The 23,531-nt window shown below is 53.1% G+C and overlaps 1 protein-coding gene across 1 annotated transcript; it reads right to left on the bottom strand.

The window, feature by feature from the left end:
- Positions 1-1,081: 1,081 nt before the first annotated feature.
- SALL3 (spalt like transcription factor 3) lies at positions 1,082-20,576 on the bottom strand. Its single transcript, XM_064480457.1, has 3 exons — positions 20,456-20,576; positions 5,220-8,683; positions 1,082-4,096 (listed from the first exon to the last, which is right to left on the bottom strand). Exons 1-3 carry the CDS (start codon positions 20,535-20,537, stop codon positions 3,665-3,667), a joined length of 3,978 nt encoding a protein of 1,325 aa, XP_064336527.1. The 5' UTR covers positions 20,538-20,576; the 3' UTR covers positions 1,082-3,664.
- Between the last annotated feature and the right edge of the window lie 2,955 nt (positions 20,577-23,531).

Raw genomic sequence — 23,531 nt, 5'->3', positions numbered from 1 at the left:
CAGGGCTCTGAACACAAAGGGGCGAACCTGAGGCCCACAGTGGGCTGGTGAGCTTGCAAGGGGACAGGCTGGACACAGAGTGACGCGAGGGTGACAGGACCGCTCCAAGGCAAGCATCATCGGAGAGACAAAGTGAGGGGGTGGACCCTGGGCTTAGACGGACAGAGATTTGAGGGTGAGGGGCTGGAAGTGGACCTGCAGCTCAGTAATGACGGAGCGCCGCGGTGCTGGCGCGGCTGGGGGCTCACAGAGGACCTGGGCAGCGTCTGCCGAGCCTGGAGGGGACGCAGGCAGGGGACCCAAGCGGCTGGAGAGCCTCCTCAGGACGGAATGAAAGCTTGAAAACAATTGCTTTTTAGCCTTTAAGCAGTACTTCTTGATTAGTTTTCAACATTAATGGTTCCTGTAACAAACTTAGAATAGAAATACATTTAAATAAATACTTTTTAGGGAGTCTTGGCATTTATGATTCTTTGATGTTTGGTCTGAGCAGCTGGGGCTGGTGTCAGGAAGGAGTACGTATCTGGGTGGTTGTGCCAGAATACCTCTGGTCTTGGTTGGAGATGGTTTCGAGACGAGAAGGAACCCCCCCTTTCCCCTGCATTTTAATTCACAAGAATTATTTTAAACGGTTGTTGGAATCTTTGCTATTTCCTTACCGTATTTAAAAAAATTGAATTTACTATCTGATTTAGTCAGTTTATAGCTCATAATTTCTATTCTAGCTCTGAAATTAATGGGGTTTATGCCTGAAGCCCAGGAGGAATGACGCTGCCGGGAACCTGGCCGGGTGGGCAGCGTAGTGGTTAGTGCGGTCTTCGCCCCTTCAAGGCCACTCAGCAGGTCCCTCGTGACATTTACTGTGGCCTCTAGGCATCAGTAGTTACTTTTTAAAAGAAATGGATTATGTACCTTGAAACCCAGGAGCTATTAAATTATTTAAAGTTTTAAAATCTGATCAGATGTTACCAGCAAAGCAAAGCTTCTCCTAGAGTGAAGGGTGTGCTCCGCACGGAACCCACGTGCATGGCGCTGACGGCGGAGACCCCGCGGCTCCCGCCTCTCCTCCCTCAGCGTGGCTGGAGGCGCAGCTACTTCGTCTCCAAGGGACCCGACAAGGGGGAGGCGGCTCAGGAGGCGGTCACTTGGGGCCCTGCCAACAGTCTCTAGTAATTAGGCATTTTCTACTAACGCCTTCTTCTATCACAGATGTAAATTTTAAAAAATCCACAATTAGGAGGCTGCATTTTTATTTTAGAAGAAAGTGAAAAATGAAAATTTCAAGACCAGTGGAGACACACCCAGACGGGGTTCCATCTGGGCTGCCCGCCCTCCCTGACCTTCCCGGGAGAAGCACCACGGGAACACAGCCACCGTCAGTGGCCGCCACTCCAAGGTCCACTTTGTCCATTAGAATAATCAATGAACGCCATTCAGAAATAATAGTACATCCTGCATTTTATTCAGTTCCATGTGACAAAAATAGTAACCTAGACTAAGACATCCATTTCAATCAGTAGATGTGTCAAGCCACAGATTTCATCATAAAAAATAGTGGATCTGGGAAGCGGTTCCCCGCTGGTTCAGGGAGGCCCCTGGCCCTACATGGTGTTGCAATAGAAAAATAGTGTCTCTTCCCCACGGGGAGGGCGGCCGCGCCCTGCCCGCGGCGGGCCCGCCACGCTGCCCACCGCGAGCCGTCTTATTTACAGCACTTTACATTCCTCTTCTCTTAAGTTATATACACATCCTGTCGGGAGGAGAGAACACCACATGGTACCAAATACTAAGCCAAAAAAACCAAAAAAAAGATCATCACACCAAAAAGGACACAGATAAATAAGAACATTCACTGCTGAAACACAGCAACACTGAGCACCTCAGTTTTCTGTTCCCGATGCTGGGACAGGCCTCACCCACCCGCTCCGTGGAAAACAGAGCTGTGGAGTTCAGTGTTCATTTCCCACGGAAATGACCCCTAGGTCTGCTTATCTGCGAGTCTCTGAAACTCTCTGTTCAGTGACACGGCGTGATTTGCTGTGGCTGTGTTGGAAAGATTGTCCTGTTTTTCTGTTTCTACACCTTCCTCACCTCCTCGCGCGGCCCCCGCCCCACGAAGAGCCTGGGGCGCCGCTCCTGGCGGAGGGTCCTGGCTTCAGACTCCAGCACGCCTGCCATGCACGGGATGAGGTAGAACACGCGACACTTCCGTGCAGCCCACGCCCGGCCCCGCGCCCGGGCCCTCCTCACTCGGAGCGGCCCGCACAGTCACCAGCACGAGGCTGGATTTTGAGTGATCAGAGGCCAGTGTGCTTCGTTTTCATCTGAGACGATAATAAATCAATCAGGAACGCGGCAAATTTCCCAGTTATGCCTGATTACACCGCCTGACGCCCGGAACTCTCTCCAGTTCCTTGAGCACAACCCCAGTGCTCCCAGCAGGCAGACTCTCCGCCGGGGGTGGGTGAGAAACGGACGGCAGAGACCACAGTCAAGTTAAACCTGCGCAACGTTCTCGAAGTGACTTCCTGGCTTGTATCAGTGTCAACAGTCCTAAGATTAATTCATCAAAGTTTTGCTAAGGGTGGTCAAGTTTTAGATGGGCTTTGTAGAAAAGTTAAATAGATCATTTAATTCAAGAAATGCAGGCCCTAGTTTGCTGAGGAGCTGACAAGTCTTGGGGGCTTTTCTGTTTAAGGAGTACAAATTCCTCATATCTGTCTGGCCTAAGACTGTGACAGCTTTTTTTTTTTTTTTCATTTTCCTTCAAAGTACTATTTATAAAATACTTTACATCTTTTAAAATTTTCAAATTATAGACAAACCTCCCTAATACAAAATACTAAAAGTGCAATAGTATAAATTAAGAGTTTGCAACCACATCATACAAACATTACCTTTTTTATTGTACAGCTGTGATCATGTGAACTATTTCCTCACAACTGCTACCGTGTTGTGAATAATTTATGACGTCTGTCTGCAACTTGTTCCCACACTAGAGACCACTGTCCACAAAGCAGCTAAACATTTAAATAATAATAAAAAAAGGCTTGTTACTGACAGGTGCTCGCACACAAAACGCATGCTCTTTCCCAACAGAACTTCACAATTTTGCCTGCATGGAAATAAACCACTTATTTATAGCAAAACAAATCTTGCTTAAAAAAAAAAAAAAACTCACATAGCCAGATGTATTCTGCAGTACAAAAGCTTCCATTAAAGTTGGGCTGTATTGTCTGTTACCCGCATAATCTCAACATCATAAATACTACAGACACAGACAAGACGCTGCCGTGAGACTGAGCCGGCAGGACTAGACCACGTCTTCAAGATAAGAGTTCAAGAAGCAGAGTTCAAGTTTCTAACTAATTCGAACAAAACCACTGAAGGAGTTTGACTGGAACAGGGCGGGGAGCCCTTCCCTCTGGGGACTGGCAGGGTTTAGGAGGAACAGGATGCATGTGGTCTGAGCCCTTTCTGTTCCCAAGGCGGCTTTCCAAGGACTTCTTTCTGACTTAAATTTATTTAAAAGGTTACAGAGTTCTCGAGAGCCGTCAGGCTCACCGGGGCTTACAGGCCCCCTTTCCACACCACGTGGTGATATTTTTTCAGCTCTGGGTAAACCGTCAGGGAGGCCGGCCTCGCCCCGGCGCACGCAGGTTAGCTAGTTAATACCGACCTCCTTGTCGTCCTGGATGAACGTTGTGAACGGACGGCCGGCCCCCGTTTCCGAGCTGGCTTTGTCCAAACCCACGATGGGTGGGCTGCTGCCGGTGCGCGCTTTGTCCAGCCCGGCGGTCAGGGAGCCCAGGGTGGGGAGGGCGCTCCCGCCGAGACTCACGGGGAGCTGGGGGATGCCTCCGTTCTGGATGACGGAGATCTCATTGTTCTTCATGGCCAGACCGTTGGTGATGGCGGCGGCGTACTGGTTCCAAAAACTGGGGTCAACGTTCATGGCTCGTGCGGCCAGATCCTTCTGGAACATCTCCGAGAACTTCAGGGCATCACCACCCAGCAGGGCCATGGGGTTTTCCACCGAAAGGCGGCGGCCGCGCCTCGCGGGGGCGTTGTTCCACATGTGCGTGCCCATGTGCACCTGCGTGGGGACATGAGATAAGCCCGAGTCAGCCGGCCCCGCCGGGCAGGCGCTCCAGTCCTCGCCGCCGTTCAGAGGCACCCGGAGACCCAGGGTCTCCCTCATGTGTTTCCTTTCCCTCCACCCAGCCAGAGCGTCAGTTTGGGACCACAAAACTTGCTGGGTGAGATTTTCTGGGCATCTTATACTTTAATACGCAACACTTTCTTAAGTCCAAAAAACCAGCCAGCCAACTAGCTTATGAATGTTTCTTCCAGTTCACAAACTTGAGAGAAAAATTTCCCCCTGTGCTTTAAGACCCACAGGCCACCCAGAGGGCCCCAGAGCTCAGCAGACACAGGGCCTGGCGCCTCGTGCTCCTCTGAGCCCTGCCCCCCAGGGCGTCTTAGACTCGGAACTCCTGGCTCCACCGTGCCTCTCTCTGGCTCCCTACCAAGCACAGTCTGGGCATCCACGGTTGGCAGAGAACTGAGGGAGCTTTCATCCTGCCAGTATGTGGCAGCTACTGATCTTTCCACGGTCTCTGAAGGGGTCACTGAGGCCCAAACTGGCACCTGCCTGAGGGTGTGAGCACAGCCCGGCCACGGCACCAGCGCCTGGTCACACACTGCCTCCCGGGCACGTGCACCGTGGTCGTATCTCAAAGACGGATGTGACGCTGCTGCGCTGCCTTCCTGACCCTCGTGCTGGGAGTCTTCCCACAAATGCCCCCACCCCTGCAGCCACATGGACAAAACCACAGAACTGACCCCGGGCCTCCAGACGGGACTTGCATGGGTGTCGTCCGCAAGTGTTTAAAGGCCCGGTTATCTCGGTATCAGCAAACCTCAAGAGGCGGGGCAGTGCTGGCCTCGGGCTTCACACGGTAGCAAGTGTGCCACCCCAACATGCTGTGGCCACGCAGGCCGCATGAGCCCCTCGAGGGGAGGCCACTGGACAGGTGTGAGAGCACAGGCATGCACGCTCACGGGCGTGTGTGCGCACACCACACGCAACACGCACACGGGCACATGCACAGTGCAGACTCTCCCATGACACAGGCATGCACGCACATGCATGCACTCACCCACCACACACGTACACAGGCTGCACGGGCATGTGCCAGGGGCGTCCACGCCCTCACCTTGAGGTTGCCCTTGGTGGTGAAGGCTCTCCCACAGACGCTGCAGCCGAATGGCTTCTCCCCGGTGTGGGTGCGCTCGTGGATCTGCAGGGCGCTGGCCGACGAGAAGGTCTTCCCACACGACTGGCAGTTGTGCTGCTTGGGCGTCCGGCGCGGCGGGGGGGCCAGCATGGGCGCGAGGCCGGGGCTCATCACCGCCTGGGGCCCCGCGGGCACCTGGACCGCAGCGGGCAGCGTTGGGCCCTCACCCAGCGGGATGGCCTTGCTGTGCCCGTTCACTTCCATTTTGATCATGGTGGGTGCGGAGCCAGGGACCAGGCTGGGGGTGCTTTGGCTGGGACCTAGAGCAAAGTTGGGGTCAAGTAACTGAGAAGGCAGCTCCCTCAATCTGTGGGTCAGTAAGTGCTGTTTTAAATTACCCAGGGTGGAGCAGCCGCGTCCGCAGACCGCGCAGACGAACGGCCGCTCCTTTGTGTGGCTGCGGTGGTGGATCTCCAACGCGCTCCTGCAAGCAAAAGGCTTGGCACAGACACGACACACAGTGCTCGCACACTTACCCCGTTCTCTGCCCAGGAACAGCAGGCTAAAGGGGGCCTCCTCCTTGACGGCCGGCCGGCTGGGGTGCATGGCCGTCAGGTCCAGCGCCCCTCCGTTCTCGGGGGCAGGGGGCGGGCTGTCCGGCCGCTCCGTCTTCAACGGAGTCTCCTGGGGCTCGTCCTGGGCGCTGAGGCCCGGGGACTTGGAGTGCGGGCTCTCGCTGGCACTGTGCAGGGGCGACAGGGCCTGCATGGAAGAGGACGACTCGGACGGGGCTGGGCTGCCCGCGCTGCGGCTCTCCAGGTCGCCCACGGCGGATGAAGAGTCGTTGCTCAGTCGGTCGCTCTCCCCAGACCCGTTCTCCATGGACTTCAGGGCGGTCAGCTGCGGACAGCTCATGACGGAGTCCATCATCTTCATCTGGTTCTCCAGCGCCGCGATGCTGGAGATGACAGAGGGTGGTGAGGGTGGGCAGGAGCCCGAGAAGGCCAGCAGGGGCTTGGACGGGTCGCCGGCCGCGTCCTTCAGCTCGGCGTCCTCCTCCAGGGAGTTCTCGTCCATGTCCTCCTCGTAGGCGCTCAGGGCCTCGGCCGCCTTCTCGTCGAAGGGCAGCTCCGCGTCCATGGTGTCCTGCAAGCCCTCGGGCAGCGGCGTGTTGGGGATCTGCCCGCCCATGTGCATGCGGATGTGCTGCTGCAGGACCACCGCGTTGGTGAACTTCTTCTGGCAGATGGGGCAGGAGTGCTGCACCCGCAGGGGCGGCTTGGCTCGGTGGACCCCGAAGTGCGTCTTCAGGTTGCCCTTGGTGGTGAAGGCGCGCCCGCAGATCTTGCACTTGAAGGGCCGCTCGCCCGTGTGCGTGCGATAGTGCATCTTGAGGGCGCTCTGGCAGCTCAGCACGCGGTGGCAGATGACGCACTGGTTGGGGTCCGTCATCTTCTTGTCGATGTTCTCCACCAGCTGCTGTAGCTTGGAGGTCTCCGACGTCTGCATAGAGTCCAGCAGCCCTCCGAAGGGGAACTTGGCCTTGAACTGGTCGGAGCCGGCCGGGAGGACTGGGCTGCAGAGGCCTGTCGATATGCTGCCGTCTGTGAGCGAGGGGGCCACCACCGTGGAGGCGGCGGGGGCGTCTCCCGCCCTGGCGTTGGCGCCAGGCAGGCTCCCGGGCTCGGTTTTGGTCAGAGAAGAGCCACCAAGCACCGGCTGTGGGGATGCGGCGTTCATGGGGACGCCCGACTCGGAGCTGTTGAGGCCCGGCGACAGGGAGGCACATTCGCTGGACGCAGGCGAGGGCCGCTGCGGGGAGCGGCTGGCTGGGGTGAGGCTGGGGGAGTCGGCGAAGCTGCTGACACCGGGGAGAGTGGGTGGAAGCTGCAGCCCGACCGACGTGGGCACGGTGGGCAGCACCGGCTTGCTGTCCAGCCAGGTGGTGACCGGCTTCTCCGGAGGCAGCGACATGCCGTAGGGAATGCCGGAGCAGGTGGGCACGTTGTCCAGGTACTCGGGGACGGGGTAGGGGTTCATCTGGATGTGGGGGTACTTCTCCTTGTGCCTCTGGAAGTGGACCTTCAGGTTGCCCTTCGTGGAGAAGCGGTTTCCGCAGATGTTGCACTTGAAGGGCCGCTCGCCCGTGTGGGAGCGCAGGTGGATCTGCAGGGCGCTGTCGCTCCCAAACACCTTGGCACAGAACCTGCACTTGTGCTTGAAGAAGGGGTCCTCGGCGCTGGCCTTGGGCTCGAACACTGACACGTTGGGGGGTTTGCCCTTGCGGTGTTTCATGAGGGCCGACAGGGGGTCCAGCGCGTTGGCCGTGGCCGCGATGCTGACCAGCGGGTTGGGGAAGATGACGCTGCTGGCCGAGGTCTGAGGTAGAAGCGGGCTGGGCAGGCCGGGAGCTGAGCCCAGCATCGGTCCCGGCCCCAGGGCGGGGGGCGTGTTCTGCGGCTGCGTGGCGGCGCTGCTGGAGGCGCTGGCCCCGGAGGCTGGGGCTGCGCCGGGGGCCGCAGGGCCGCTGGGCTCGGGGGCCGAGGGGCCCCCGCCGGGGACATGCGGGGCACCCACTCCGGACGCCGGCTGTGGCAGGTGCGGGGCGCCCTCGAAGGCCGGGGGCGGGGCGGCGGGGCCGGGCACGGTGGGGCCAGGGGCGGCCCCTGGGGCGAGCTGCAGGCCCCCGGGCGTGGCCGTCCCCGGAAGCTGGCTGGAGGCCGGCCCCGGGGTGCTCTGAGCCCCCGGGGCCGCCCCGGGGTTCAGGGGTGGCCTCAGAGGCTGGCGGTTCATCATGGCCACCTGGCTGCGGATTTGCTCGATAAGCTGCAGCTGGTGGATCTGCTGCTGCTGCAGGGCCATCAGCTGCTCCAGGATCACGGGGATGGCCACCGCCGCCACCCCAGCGCCGGATCCCACCGCGCCTGCAGCCCTCGCGTTCTGGGAGAACTGCGCCACGGCCACCTTGGTGCTCAGCAGCGTCTCCAGCGTCACGTTGGTGTTTGGCATGCTGTACGCGGCCGCGGGGGCCGGTTCCGCGATTTGAGGTAGAGGCGGCTTCCCTGCGTGCGAGGGGCCTGGGCTCTGGAAGCTTCTGTCCGAGGAGGGTCCCACCTCCATGGGCTCGTCCTCCCTCTCGGGGGCCCTCACCTCCCCGCCCTCCCCGCCCTCCGCGGGGGCTGCCTCCTCGGCAGCCTCGCTCTCCGTCTGCTCGCTGGGAGAGCTGGCCGGAGAAGGTTCCGGAAAGTCCTCGGAGGGCGGGGCCGGCCCATCTTCGCGCACGATCAGCACCGGCGGGTTCTTGGTGCAGGCCTTCTTGTGCTCCAGGAAGTCCGTCCACTTGAAGAACTCGGCGCAGCACTTCTCGCAGACGCTGGTGTCCTCGCCGCCGCTCCTGCTCTCGGCGCCGCTGTCCGCGTCCTCGGTGCCCTCCCCGGGGACGGCTGGAGAAAGCAAGACATTACATCAGCCCCGCGCTCGCGAGACAGCCCGCCCTCCAAGTCAAAATTTTGCACATAAGTAAAATCAATATTTTTTATTTTGTACAAATTACCCCACTTCAACACTTCTGACGTCCCGGCGTGTGTGTCCTATGACTCTTTCTAGCTAGCTAATCATTTTCTTAGCACAATCCATCAAATTATGAGGCTCCATCAATTGTGGATACTGCTTCTTAATGAAATTCCATAGAAGCCATTGATTTCCAATATTTTCATACAATCTGCAGCCGCCCTGTCTGGTGGGTACAAAGCCAGCTTTCGACGGGCTCATTAGGATTCCCCCTCCATCGGGCTTCCTCATTTCCAGCAAAATTAGAGATGCCTTTGCCAGTTCACTTAACATCGCTAAACTAATCTGTAACCTTTCAGACTCACGTCAGCACCTGCTGGGGGAGCCGGCCGCGGCCACTCGCACGGGCTGGGGCCTGGGAGATTTATTCTCTTTACGCAGCGCGGAGACGCTGCAGATTTAATGCAACTCTCCAGAACCTTTCAAATCAACCAGCATTTATTTCATGTAGGAAATTTCAGCTAAATACTTCCATTTGCAAATATAACAAAGACTGTACACGCACTTCCTACATTTCTGCTCAGAAAAACCATCTCCTGGACTCGGAGTTCGAGCAACAAATCAATCCTGCATCTTCTCACTGCCGCGCCTTCCTGCAGACAGGGCGCACCGCTACGTTTCAGGATTTGCCCGATGAGTACCATCAATATAGTCTGGGCCTAAAATTAATCATGTTTAATACAATTAATTGGCTCTGTCAGATGCAATATTTCTTGGCAAAATGAACCAAAATTATATGTTAGTGTTACCAGCCAATCGTGTTCTGCAAATTGTTAACAAACTAGAAATTATATATTTAAAGCTCATTTATGTTGACATGTTTAACATGAGAACGTTGTAGTCAGGCACTTTTTGTACCTATTTTCATCTGTTCTCATAGAAAGACTTAGCAAATTACATGCTTGTACCATAGTGGAAAACCCTCTAATTGGTTACACATGTTTAATTACTGTTGTAGGCAGCGACTTCCTCTCTCCCTTACCCTCTTGTGCCGAATAACAACCACGTTTAATGAACAATTCTCATTCACACCTGATCAAATAAATGGCGATACAAGAACGAGAAACGAACATACGAGGTAACATTTCTAGCTCCTGCTTCTCTGGAAGCCGGGGTGACAGGCAGTGCTCCGAGTGCTGGCTGGACAGCACGGACCTACAACTGCTTCTTGTCAACTTGCAGATGGAGCGACGGCCATGGATCAGCCTGAACAGAGATGAATGACAGCTGGAAACCAGCTCTTTGTAGCCGTGCATGGTTGAGGGTAAGAGCCACACACCCTCAGCTCTGCATCCCCGGAAATCCTTTACCGTTAACACACCAACAAATGGATTTGCTGAGCAGCCTCTGTGTTTCCTCTTTTAGGGTTTTAGGAAAAGAATAATTCGGCCCTGATGTCAGTAGAGAAATCTGATTTTTAAAAAATATCCTGTGAAAAATATTTAGTCCCTCCACTGGAAAAGAAAACAGAAATCTTTTTCTAGGCTAGTTGGCTGTTCTCCGTGAGGCCGTCCCTCCCAGGTAATTTACACAGGCCTTTGAAAAATTATTTGCGGAATTCAATTAGCATTTTCTTAACTGGCTAAACCATTTGAAGGGGAAAGAAGTTAGAGCTTGCATTCCATAAAGATCTGCTAGACTTTTAAACTAAATTCAGTGCTGAAGATCAGACTGCAAGAAGTCTCATAACTGTATGCAGGGAGGGGTGTAATAGGTGTCTGTAATGAGGTTGACTATAGCTGAGAGCAAAGACTGCAGATAGGAGCATTAACGAAATAAATACTCGGAGTACTTAACTTTGCTCAGTGTATGCAAAACCTAATCTTAAACCTGCTAAGGTTATGCAACAGGGCAGGAGAAAACCCCTAAAACCTTCAGGCAAATAATTTATTAATGACTGATAAGAAATACGGGCTTTCTCAAATTCTAGTTACGTATTTTAAAAACTATCACACGATGCAAAGAATCTCTACTTTTAAATTTCTTTGTAATAGTGGAACATTCTTCTGCAGACCCACATGTTTGAAAAAGCTTAAGTGGCCGTTAAAAAAAAGTTCATTCGCTTTAAGCAATCAGGCTGGAATCAATGCTATACTACATTATAACTAGTATAATTATAACTAAACACAGAATATTCTAAAAGTTCTTTTTTTAATACTTTAAGGGTATGATATAGAAGGCCTGCCATAATCTTCAGAGATTTTTAATTTTAATGCTTCCCAAAAAGAAAAAATACCAAGGAATCAAATACTGCCAATTCCTTAAAGTATTATCTACCTTTAACACCTTAGAGATGGTAAAAGGTATAACTTCCATGGCATACAAAAAGCACTCACGTGACATATACAGTTATAATTTTACACAGTTAAACAGTGTATCTCTTATCCAAAGAATGCTTTTGCTTCACATGGAATATATGGTAGGGACAATTCACTGTGAAAATGCCTAAAAGTTAGGCTAATTTCTGGATCTTTTAAAGTGTGGTCAGTGATGGAAGAATTATCTTACTTAACTGTAAATAAATTTTATCTTTACAAATGAACATTTCACAGATTTTCTTTGTAACAGCTATGGCATGTGCGAGGAAACTACTTTTATTTTACACTATCCTTTTCTCAAAGGTCTTAAGCAACCCAAACAAATCTCTATTTACTCTAAAGACACGTTTTTACATTTACATTGGTTTTTTTCATGTGTTAAGTATTTGGGGTTCACCTCCAAATCCATGGAAGTTGGGAAATGTCCCCACAGGTGACTTCCTCCTTCTCCCCCAGGCAGGTTTGCAAAATTACAACTGTTTCTCAATTTGTTTCTCAAAGCTGCGTAGAATATTTAAGCATTTTCTACCAAATAATAAGTCATTTTGTTTAGTGCAATAATAATAAATAATTACCTAAGCATAATAAAGATATTCTCGTCAAAGTGAAATAAACTTACACTTGCATTTCTCTAAAACTGAAGAAGGAAAGTAAAACTGAAGAGAGGAAATTGGATAAAAATGGCATTCTGACCATTGGGACCTGTTAGCTCATTATGTTAACGAGCCTAACAAAACAGACAATTGTTGGATTTTATAAGCACAGTTTTATAATAATTTGCCTTTTGACTAAGTGATATTTTAAAAACTACAATTAGTGAAGGAACACAATTCTTCATTACAACTCGGATTTCTTAGTTGGGGCAAATAATTCAGAATCACCGCCTGTAACTTTTCTCTTCGGGGTCTGCCTGAAATTCCTTAACTCGATCACTTCAATGGTTATTTCCCCCGTCTCACTACCAACACCCGAGTGTGATTATCACACCACAAGAGTTACAGAGAAGCACAAATTTCGTAAGATAGTCTGAGCACAATGAATACAAATTTAAAACCTTGAATATTTTGTGTAAGGAACTGAAATTTGGGGTGCACATACAAGAGCGTTTTTGAACAACAAGCCCTTCAGCTGGGCTGGTTGCAGCAAAGACCCGAACGCGCCTGCTTCACTAGAGAGAGCCCTTCAGAGGCAGTGAGACAGCACTGAGCTGAGGGTGGAAGCAGCGACTCCTGCTGCCTTCAGGCCCGTGAGATGCGAAGTGAGTGATTACAACTCGCTTGGATGGCTGCTCTCATGACAGCGGCCACACGTGTCGTGCTACAGTGTGGACGTGCGAATCTGGACGTATCTGTCTTCTAAAAAGTGTTTTCTACAGCAAGGAAACCCACATGGGAAAGATGTGAAAGCAGCTATTTTATATGGCTTCCAGGGCCCTTCACTCCTGCCACTGCTCTAAGCCGGGGTTATGTCAGATTCCACTGTGTTCAACTATCTTTTCATTAAATTTACATTTTAAACTGGCCTTTGCATTCTAAAAATATAAGTTATTACATCCATTAGCTAATCCGGCTTCACAATTTTTGTTTCAAGGTAAAACCATGTCAGTGAGCCACTGTAACAACAGTACGAGGTTTGAGAAATTTATTTCCAATGCAATTGGAAATTCTTTCTTTCTTAAAGGGGGCCCTGAAAAACAAGCATTATCAACAGTACCATTAATGTCAAAGTCATTTAGTTTTTGCATACTGGCTGGGCCAGGACTAAGAGACTTCAAACTATGAACAGGCGGGGCATATGGGGCACGAGGGTTATGTCGGACCTCGTGGGGAAAGATGCCAACCAGTTCATCCAGTGACAGAACCTAAGCGAGAGCCTTCCCTCCCTGGTTAACAGGAATGTCTGGTCAAGGTTCCTTTCTGAAAGTGCCATGCAGATCTGCTGGATTCGGCGGGTATCAGTCTGAAGAAGCAGCTGTCATGGAAATAACTCAACTTTGCTAATTAACGTCAAACACGTACCAGTGGTGGCTGCAAGCCGGGCATCTGTCTTCCCAAACGCCGTCAGGAGGGGAGGAAAGCAGAGGGGCTGGAAGATGGAGCTACTTCCGTGTGCGAGGAAATGTGCAATTAGTCTGCAGCCATCCCCGCACTTACTGTTTATCCTTGAGATTTTCAGGGTTTCTAATTCTCTCACCGTTCGAACATTCTCGAGGCAGGGCTGCAGGTTGCTCGGTGCCACAGGAGGGGCCCAGGTCCTGCGGCCTTTTAGAGAGGCCTCTAACCAAAGGCGAGCTTCAGCGTCAGTCTTCAAAGTACTTGTTTTTTTTTTCTTTTTTTCTCCTTCTCACTAATAAAAATCACAGAGAATGTTTAACAAAAATGCTCCTATTCTTAGGATAAGGCTCTGGGTATGAAAGGGCCCCCCCTCCCCGTTTCACGTCTCTCTCTGCTCCAATTCTGGTCTGTGATCGATATTCACCTATCTCATGTCTTCATGGCCCGCAAAAGTGTATGTGGGTGTCTGCGGCCTCGCAGGACATTTCCTCTCACGAAGAGCTTTTTGAAGCTACGGGTGAAAAGCATCCTTGTAATCTACATAAGAATGTTTGAGACCCAGTGCTTGCTTTAAAAATTTCAAACTGCAGTTCTCAGCAAGGCTTCCTTCACTCTCCCCTTCCAGGAGGCAGTGCCTTGTAAATAAGTAACCGATTACAAAGAATGGTAAACAGGGGTTCGATAATCCTGTTTATCAACCCCAAAAGCTCACCTTTATTCAGCTACACTTCTGGTACATCTTTTTAATTCTTTACAATTAACAAAAGCAAAACTTGTTCCTTATGGGAAAAGGGATGTTAACTTCTCCACTTTAATTAGTAACTTTAAAAGGCCACGTGGGTCCTGAGGAAAGGAAAACGTACTTTCTCCCTCACCTCTTCCATCCCTTAAAAATCTAGGAAGCGGGGTTTTTTTTTCCCCCCAAGTTTTCCCAAATTGTTAGGAGACACTATTTTCTTGCAAATTAATTCTTTTTAACTCCTTATGATAGCTTTGAATCCCATAAAGAAAGATGAATTATCACATACTGGGCCCAAGCTGTGAAACAGGAGGAGACAAATAGAGACCCCCACTGTGTTTAACAATGTAGAAGGAATTCCAGACGCAACAGAAAAATTTTGTCCTCTTCCTAGACCTCCACGCGTGTGTGTTCGGAGCCGGACAGCGGAGGGCGCTCCTGCCCCGCTCAACGCCGCGCTGACCCGCAGGCTGGCTTCCGCCGACTCGGTGGCCCACATCTCAAATTTGTTAAGTAACGACCACCTGTGGCACAGTCACCAAACGTCTTCTGTCTCAGACATTCGCGGGTTCTCATCTGTGTGGTGAAGCACCAGGGAGGGAAAACACTGTTTCCTTTATGGACACGCGCAGATGGAAAGCAGCCACAGCATCCGCTTGTCTAACCATCCGCCCTGATGCTGCATCAAATAATAAGATGCTTGTTACACTTCAAGGTTGCACAACAGCCCTTTCATTTAGATGTTGTGCTGTAATCACGCTTACGAAGTGTATGCATATATCACTATCTGTGCCCAACGAAAAGCACGCAAACCTGAAGTGCGTCGGCCAACGCAGTTTCCATCAAAACTCGGGGAAGGGAACAAACCAGGTTTGTGCGGGACCACTTTTGGTTAAGATGTGGAAGTTTAAACGCAGACCTGACACATGAAATTAAATGTGCTACCTCATGAAATGCCGACATGGAAGTGCCTACGGTCCTACCTCCACACCAGCCACTTTTCAAATCCACTGTGCGTAAAAGAAAGTAAGCAAGCAAAGCCACTTAGAGCATTACCCCTGGGTCTGAATGGCCCCAGAGCAGCACGAACTGCGTGGTGTCCAGGAACAAGGCTCTGATCGAGGGTAGCCATCGGACTGCTTTGCACCAGGGGTTGGGTTCTTAAATCATCTCCATTATTCGTCACCACTTCACCTCACCGTTCCATCACTGCGGGTGAGGTTTGCACATACGCACAGAATCATCCAGGAAAATCCCTGCCCCGGGTGGGTGAAGCCAGGGCTCTGCATGTGCGCAAGTTCTACGATCGAACGATCAAACAGTGCTGAGGAGAGGCTGCTCTCGGAGAGGACCAGGGACGGCGGCGAATCAAGACCAAGTGCCACGGCACCTGCAGGGCTAATTAAACAGTTCAAGATGTAACAGCCGCACAAAAGGGAACGGGTCTCTCTCCCTCTCTGAGGATGGCAAACACTTGTGCTGAAGGAGATGGGCATTTGATAAATTGAGCAGCACCGAGCAAACTCCGGGGTCCCCAGTCCATGCGCAGCGTCAGCTTCAACACTTAACAGAACACTGTCTGGTCCTGTCGCCAAGGTCAACAGCACAGATGCACTAATTGTATTATGAGTTTGACATCTAGTGGCCGCCCTGGCAGGGCAGAGCAGGCAGAGGTTAAATCAGCAAGGCTGTCCCAGCACTGCAACCACCCACCTTCAGGGAGAGCGGGCGGAGCTCCCAGCACTCACCACCCCACCTTCTCAGCCCTCAGACCACAGGGCTGGACGCTGTGTTGGTTGTGTTGGCCGAGGGCTTCCTGGGAACACGGAGGGGGAGGGGTCCTGGATGGTAAGCATCGCTAATCTGGGGCGCCCGGGGAAGACAGGCCCACGGAGGGCAGAGCTGGACGCTGCACTGGCATCCTCGGATCTCTTCGGTGGACTGTGGTTCATTCTGAGAACAATTCCCCTTAATTAGCAAACAAATCAGTCCTCATCTCTAACACAAGTAGAGCCCGTTCCATTATCCTATTACTTCAATTAATATTTGACACTTTCTGTAGTGTGACTTGCCTTATCTGTGTGCTTGGGCATCACACAGACAGCTAGCTGCATTTTAGATCATCAGTGTGTTCAAACTGCAAGAGAAAAACCCAAGGACAGGGCTTTTTAAAAAATATTAAAGTTCATTTAAAGTCATAGGCAAACATTCAGTTTTTACACAGATTTCATGTATGTCTGATTTCCTGTGAAGCGTGGCACAAGTTCACACGTGCTGTCATTACACGCCTGTCCCACCAGCGGGGGAACTGGCTCCCATCCTCACGAGACTGAGATGCACTGGTCATATTCTGGCAACTGGTCAAGAAACCATGCAGGAAAATGGAAACTCACAAGACAACAAACCCCCTCCAGTTAAAAGTATTATTTAAAAACTATGCTTCTTGAAACGATTTCCAGCATTAAAAGATGATGCATAACCTCAGCAGTTAAGAAGCTTTTTATTTTACTTAAATAAAATACTTAACATTTAGGGATGCTAAATTCTGACTGGCGTTCAGTACACAGAATGGAAACCTTGGTTGTACCCTTGCTGAATTCCCCCCAAGAAAATGTTCTTAGAGCTACGTTGGGGTGAATGGCAAAGCCTCTTAGAGACTGTAGCTGGAAATGAAATCTGACCCAGTTTTGCCTGCTTTTGCCATCATCGTACAAAAAATAATCAGCTTGCTAAGTAATTCCTGCTGTGGGTCCATGCCTTCTTTTGCTGGCCCTGGACAGATCTAAAAATATTGGATTATGCATACACTGTGGAAGTTTAAAACGTGTCTAAAAATCCTTTAACGGTTACATAATCAGCTTTCTCTGGGAGGTGAGAATTAATTGGCCTGCTTTTTGTTGGCTACCAAATTCTGCATTTTTAAGTAGGTTAGCTTTTTAAATGTCATTTTGAAAATAAATGTCTGCAAATTCCTCTTCTCACCCCTCCCCCACCCCTGCTTAACTTACCCCTTACCTTTCACGTTTCAGAGCGAACAATCTGCCTGCGGATGTTAGAAAGTGGCTTCTGTATTGTTTCCTTTTGGAATGCTGAATTGTAAGCGTGTGAGCGAGCGCGGGGAGCACTAAAGGCAAACCATGCACATACAGATAAAAGAAAAAAGGTCTCCTCACCCAGGGCTGGGGGCCTTCTCCCCCTTAATTTAAACACAGCCTATGAATGCCACTGGTAAATTCTTAAATCACAGGATCACCACGTCTAAAAGGATTTTAGAGATAGCCATGTAACTATAAGTTGGCAGGAAACAGAAACAAACAAAATACAGGGTGGCAAATTGCTTTAAATCACAATATCCTTTTGTCCTTCCTTAAATCCATCTTTTCTTTCTAACAACAACAACAACAACAACAACAACAACAACAACAACAACAACAACAAATCTTCCTTAAGTTGTATTTCGCCTGATAAAGGACAGCAATTGTGCGCCTTTAAAGCTCTTCATAGGAGTGTTAAGCAATGTCTGGTCATCAGAAGTTTTACTTAATTTTTCTTAGAACAGAAATATTCATCTGGCTCACAGGATTTCATTCTTGGTGGAACACATTTAATTAACTGAATCCTAAGGCTGCATCCCATTTATTTTTAAATTTTCAGAAACAGGAAGGAAATAATTTTCAATTTTAAAAGATAGTGCCTATTGGGAATGTAAGTTCAGCCTCAGTCACCCTTAAAATACATTTTTACAACAAGGTAACTTTGGAACTTTAAAATCATTATTACTTTTTCTCATTCTCCATACATCATCACATTTCATTCCTGCAATGAGGTCTGGACAGCACTAAAGCATTTTTGGAAAGCTATCTTTTCACTGCTTGCCTCAAAAACCAAAGCCTGAAAAATAAATCATATTTCTTAAGAAAGAGTATTTACTGTAAATTGAAGTCGCTGTGAATCTCTGCCTCACCCATATTATACTCAAAACTGCACACAGAATATTTGTTTTTCACGGCATTATGGAGAACCTCCCATTTCACTGCCAGCATCTACTGCTTTAATTCATCCGCGAAGCCCAAAGTGATACAAAGGATTATTTACTTCGTTTCTGAAACATTGCAAACTAACTTAGCTCACTTGTAACTTGATGCACGGTCTGTTCATCGCCACTGCATTTAACAAAATAAAATTTTGAGAATGTCTGGTTCATGTCACAGTAATTTAGTTTTCACAACCATCTATCTTAAAAAAATATTGTGCTTAGTTACCCTCCTAATGACGATCAGTTGGACAGAGTAATATACACACATGCATTCCTTGAGGGAACAGAGAACAGACTATCTTTTATGCTCCGTGAACAATCAGCTTCAGAATAATTAAATCAGAAAGAACTATTTTTTAACTAGTTTGCCTGAACTGTCCTTAAAACCATCGAGGGAACACACTGCTTGAGGAAGGCTCAGCCCCAGTCAGGCTATTTTTGGCCTGTTGCAAAATGTGATCAGGAACTGTGGTAACACTTGATCACAACTCTGGACGATCGTGGAAAACACAGCCTCGGGAAGAACTTCAATCCCACCGTGGGCGAAAAACCTGAAGGTGTTTCACCTCTAAATAAATCCGGTAACCACAAGGGGAATTCAGAAGAAAACTTGTAAATAATTTACTCCATCTTAGGTTTTCAAATGTGGGCTCTGGATCCTGCCCAGCACGCTCACATTTCTGAAGTGAAATTAAAAATGAATAGCGCTGCCGCAGCTTGTTAATTGTTAAATACACGGGGTTTCACTCTATTAATTAAAATATGCTTTAATAGGAGGAGACAGTGCACATTTTGATAACGACCCTGCAAAGCTGAGAAGTATTTACATTGTTGCATTTTGGGGCGGCTGTGAAAGCCGGTTTTAAGCTATTCAGGAACCACAATAATAAAGCTTTAAAATTCCTCACTGGGATGCAATGTAGTTCTTTTGAAGGAAAGACTGTCTTTCTCATTCGGCAGAAATAAATCCATTCACTTGATCATGTAGTCATTGAGGGCAATACAAAACAAACCAAGTGTGAGAAATTCTGTGTGATGAAGTAAACAAAACAAAAAAAAATCCATTTCCATGACAAAAAGATTCTTTGTCCTGAATCTGCCCACCATATGCAAGCGTTTCTTTTTAGCATATCTCCCGTTCTAATCTTGGGTGACCAGGCTACGCAGATAAGGCTCCCTTACCCGCAGCGACAAAAATACCCTAACGAGTTCACTAATTTTATTTAATTCATTAATTCCCAGCCGCGCTACAAGTATTTTCTCCCCTTCTCCATTCCGACATGTACGTAAACCTGCTTTTTCAAACTTTACAGCACCGCGTGAAACACGCTTTAACTCCTTTCATTTTTTGCAGTCTAATTCTCAGAGTAAAAGGATGCGTATCTGCCTCTAAACCGCGTGTAATAGGTTCATCAAAAAGTTGGCCGGTCCATTTTTTAAAGAACACACTACTTGATGCCCGGGCTCTGGAGCAGCGGAGGGTCGCCCCGTGTCCCGCAGTCGCGCGCGGCCGCCCCTCCCGCACCCTGGGGACCGGCGGGCGCGCGGGAGGCCGGGCTGGCCGGGGCGGGCGGGGGCCCTAAACTTTCCGGGGCTGGAGCGCAGCCACCGCCGGCCCGCTCTCCGCCAGGCTCTAACTTTCGCGGCTCCAACCTTCCCTTTTGGATGGGGAGGAAGTTGCTACCAGCCGACCGGCCGCAGAGGTGCCGAAAGTCCCGGAAAAGGCCCCAGAAAACCGAGAGGCAGCAGAAACGTGCCGGGGTCCTACCGCGTGCAAGGACCACCCCCACGCCCGGCGCAGCTTACCCCTGGGTTAATTCCCAAGGCGGCCATTAGGAAAGGGCAGGCGACACTGACTTCCTACTCGCCTCGGAAAGGGATCGCTGGTTTGTCAGCGCGCCCGGACCTCGCGGGCTTCGCGGCCCTCAGGGCACACGAGGCGGCGGCCGGCCGGCCGGCCGGGGCGGGGGACAGCTGGGGTCAGGGCGGCGGACCCGCTCCAAGCGCGCACGTCCCCGGGCGCCGCGCGCCGAACAAAGCTGCCCGGGCAGCGGCCTCCCCGGCCCGCGTCCAGCGGTAGGTGAGCCCCGGACGAGTACCCGCCGCTGCGTTCCGCCTGGGGGTCGCCTAGGCTGGCTCCAGCGGCCGGGCAGGGAGCCCCGGGCGGGGTGGGGGGCGGCACGGACTCCTCCCGCCGCCCCCCCCCCCAGCTCCGCGCTCCGGCCTCCGCACGGCAACGCGGGCTCCGAGCGGTTCCCGAGCCGTGGCGCCTCCGCGCACGGCTCAACTCTGGGCAGCCGAGCCAAGTTTACTTCGTCCGCAACTCCCGCGCCGCGCGCTCCGGCGAAGGACCCGGTCCCCGGGCCCGCCTGCCCGGGCCGAGCGCCGCGCCGCTGATGCTGGCTCACGGGAGCCGGGGAACTTTCCCAGCCCCCGCCGCCCCCACCGCCCGCGCTTCCCCCAGAACCCCGGCCACTCGGCGGGCCGCGGCCCCTCACCGTGCTCGGGAGCCCCGTCCTGCGGCGGCAGCTCCTCGTCCGACTTGAGGTGCTGGGGCTTGGCCTGCTTGCGCCGAGACATGCTGCTAGCGGCGCGCGGGCCCCGCGCGGGGCAGCGGCATCAGCGGGGCGGCCGGCGGGGACGGCGCGGGGCGGCCGGGCGGGCGCGGGGCGCGGGGCGCGGGCGGCGGCGGCGGCTGCGCGGGCCGCGCATGGGGCTGAGCAATTAGGCTGGTGAATAATGCATGGCCATTAGCGGAGGGCCGCGCCGATTGGCCGGCCTCCAGCGGACTCGGGCGGCCTATGCAAATGAGGCCGCGCTCGCAATTAGCGGCCGCGCGGCGAGGAGGGGCCGGCGCCTGCGGGACCGGGGCGCGCGGCCGGCGCCGCCTCACATCGCGGGCTCTGCGCTCTTCGGCGCCCGGTGCGGCCCGGCGGGCCGGGAGCGGCGCGGGCCGCAGCGGCCGCTCTGCCCGGGGCGCAGGCAGCAAACTTTGGCGGCGTCCGCGCGGATCCTCTCCGCCGGCGCGCCGGGCTCGCCCCTTTATAGAGTGTCTGCGCCACCGCCCGCGCCCCGCGCCGCGCCCCCCCGCCGCCGCCCGGCGCCCCTCCCGGAGCGGGCGCCGCGGGCAGGGCTCCGGCCCGCGCCTTTGTCTCGCCGGACCGCTCGGGCGCCGAGCCTCCTGCGCTCCGGGCGCGGAGGGCCGGCAGGCCGCCCGCCTTCGCTCCTCCACGGCGAGTCTCGGCGCGCCGGCCCCGCTCAGGCTCAGGTGTCCCCTCTCTCCGGACCTTCTCTCCGGGTTCGTGTCCCCTCCGCGGGGTCCCCCGGCGGTCGGCCCGGCCCGGAGGTTCGCGGCCGGAGCGGAGCGGAGTGCGCACGCCGGGGTGGCGGGACTTCGGCAAGACCAACTTTCCGGTTCGGAAGCGGCGCGGGCCGCTCGGCTCCTCCCCTCCCCTCCCCTCGATCCCCCCTCCCCTACACTCTCCCCCCTGCCTCCCCGCCCCCCAACCCGGGCCCCTCCGACTCCCGCGCGCCCGCCCCGCCCGCCGCCGCTACCGGGGCGGCTTCGGCCCTTCGCCCGCCCGCCGGGCCTCTCCGCCGCCAGCGGCTCCTTAAATCCTGGGGAAGGGAGGGGACGGCGGGGCCCCGGTGTCCACCCCCCCGTTCCCGTTCCCGACGGGTGCTGTGCTGGGGCGCCTGGGGAGTGGACAGGGGGCGCCGGGTGCCCCGAGGCCGCGTAATTGAAAGTTCCAAGTCCACAAAAGTCCCGCGCGCGGCCCTCCGTGTTCTAGGACTTTCGGGGGTGACGTGGAGGGGGGCAGGTGAGGGGTCGGGCACGTAGGGACCGGCCCCGCATCCCCGGGCAGCCGGCACTGCGCGCTCCCCGCACACAAACCCACCCTTCGCCGGTTGTCAGGCACGCGCCCTCGTACTCGCGCGCGCATCCCCACCCGCAGTCGTGCACACGCGCCCGCGCCCACACCCGCACGGGTCCTCCAACGCGAGCGGCTGCCGGGATGTGCTCCAGGCCCTGTCGCCGCCGAGCCTGCGCCTGTGCCCCTCTCCTCAGAATGTCTTTTTTCATTTCCGAAATTTATTATTTTTGTTCTCACAAGTGGCCCTGTCTGGTGCGAAGCTTCGCACAGATGACCTTCTGGCGCTTCCCCCGGGGCCGTGCGCTGGGGGGGAGTGGGCGGCTACCAGACCGCCTGCCACTATCTCCCTGCGTGGCTGGGAGTGGGGCTCTGACTAACCGGGGACACCCCGCCCCGGACGGACCCCAGCCCTCCGCCTCACGCCTGGCTCTCCGCCGGCTCCTTTTCCGTTCTAGAATCTTCCCGCTTCCCAGCCCGGGCTCTCCTGCGCGCCTCTAATTGTGTAAGTTTCACGAAGCAACAGCTTTGGGCTCCAGGAAAATCCTACAGAGGAAGGAAGCGCACAGGTTGGAATCTCTCCAAACAGCCCCCGCTGCCACTTTTGCCCCTCCCCCCCCAAGTACCCCTTAAGGTTAGTTTTGTTTTGCTGTTTGGTGGCAGGCGTACTCATTTAGGTGATTTTGTTTTTGAAAAGAATGACAAAGTAAAGATGTTCAAAATCTAGTGTTACCCCCCCCCCCCCCCAGCACACACACACACCACGGTAGCGCTTTTACAGCTAAAGCTATTGGCGGGGCGGGGTGGGGGGATGCCTGCACCGCCATTTCGCCGTGAACTTTGGCAAATGCTGCAAGCATTTTGGGGACGCTCTCGCATCCGGCGCAGAGGCGCCCGGCAGTGAAAAGTTTGCAGCCAGGCTTGAGGGTGAACGGGGCCAGGAACTTTCTTGGGGAAAGAGGAGCAGAGAAGAGAGGGAGAGGAAACGGACATGTGTTAGCTGGGGAGGGCGGCGGTAGAGAGTAGAAGTTTCTTGCAGAATTTACAGAACCAACAAGAGTTCGGGGAGTTGCAGAGCCGCAGCGGAAAGGTGACTATTTTCCGGAAGAGAAAGAACGCGGACGATCGTCGGTGGGTCAGATCCCTAGTTAAGGGTGCATTGCCTTTTGTGACCTGCTTAATTGTCTCTTTTTTCCTTCTTCTTTTTCTTCTTATTTTTTGAATCGACACTTTGGGGAAAAGAAGCAAATGTAGATTCTCGCCGCATCGGAAGGCAGCCCTCCCGGCTCCCCCGCAGCCTCGCGGCCTGTGGCACCGACTCCGCCTCTTTAGGCCACTTTGCGCGCTCCAGCCCCCACCTTTCTCGTTCCTAAAGCCATTCGTCCGCCCCTCCCAGGCCCCTACTCTCTCTCCAACACATTGGCACGATTTCATTAGGTCTTTCTGGGACTTCTAAACGCCACTGTTTAATTTCGTCGACTTGCTTTGCATTTCCTACAATGTGTGGTCGTGGGGAGGATAAAAAGTTCCTCCAGCGAAGGCGAATCTGAGACCCCGGCCCTTTATCTGTAAGAAGCGAGCCTTCAGATAGCAGAGGTGTCGCCCCAGCCGTGATGCGCTTTGTCAGTGGGAAGACCCTGCAGGCTGGGCTCGGCGCTGTGGTGGACACAGTGGCTCCCAAAGAGTGAGCGGCCGCGAAGCA

The sequence above is a fragment of the Camelus dromedarius genome, chromosome 28 (genome assembly GCF_036321535.1).
Source record: "Camelus dromedarius isolate mCamDro1 chromosome 28, mCamDro1.pat, whole genome shotgun sequence".
NCBI lineage: Eukaryota > Metazoa > Chordata > Mammalia > Artiodactyla > Camelidae > Camelus > Camelus dromedarius.
The sequence above is the reverse complement of the archived record's forward strand: the minus strand, read 5'-3'. Positions and strand labels throughout refer to the sequence as shown.

Bases quoted from the DNA above. Each gene is read 5' to 3' on its own strand.
- SALL3 (XM_064480457.1), bottom strand. From the start codon at position 20,537: ATGTCTCGGCGCAAGCAGGCCAAGCCCCAGCACCTCAAGTCGGACGAG. The intron at 8,684-20,455 runs GTGAGGGGCCGC...TGCTTTCTCCAG, and splicing joins GGACGGGGCTCCCGAGCACG to CCGTCCCCGGGGAGGGCACC. The intron at 4,097-5,219 runs GTGAGGGCGTGG...GTCCCCACGCAG, and splicing joins CCACCAAGGGCAACCTCAAG to GTGCACATGGGCACGCACAT.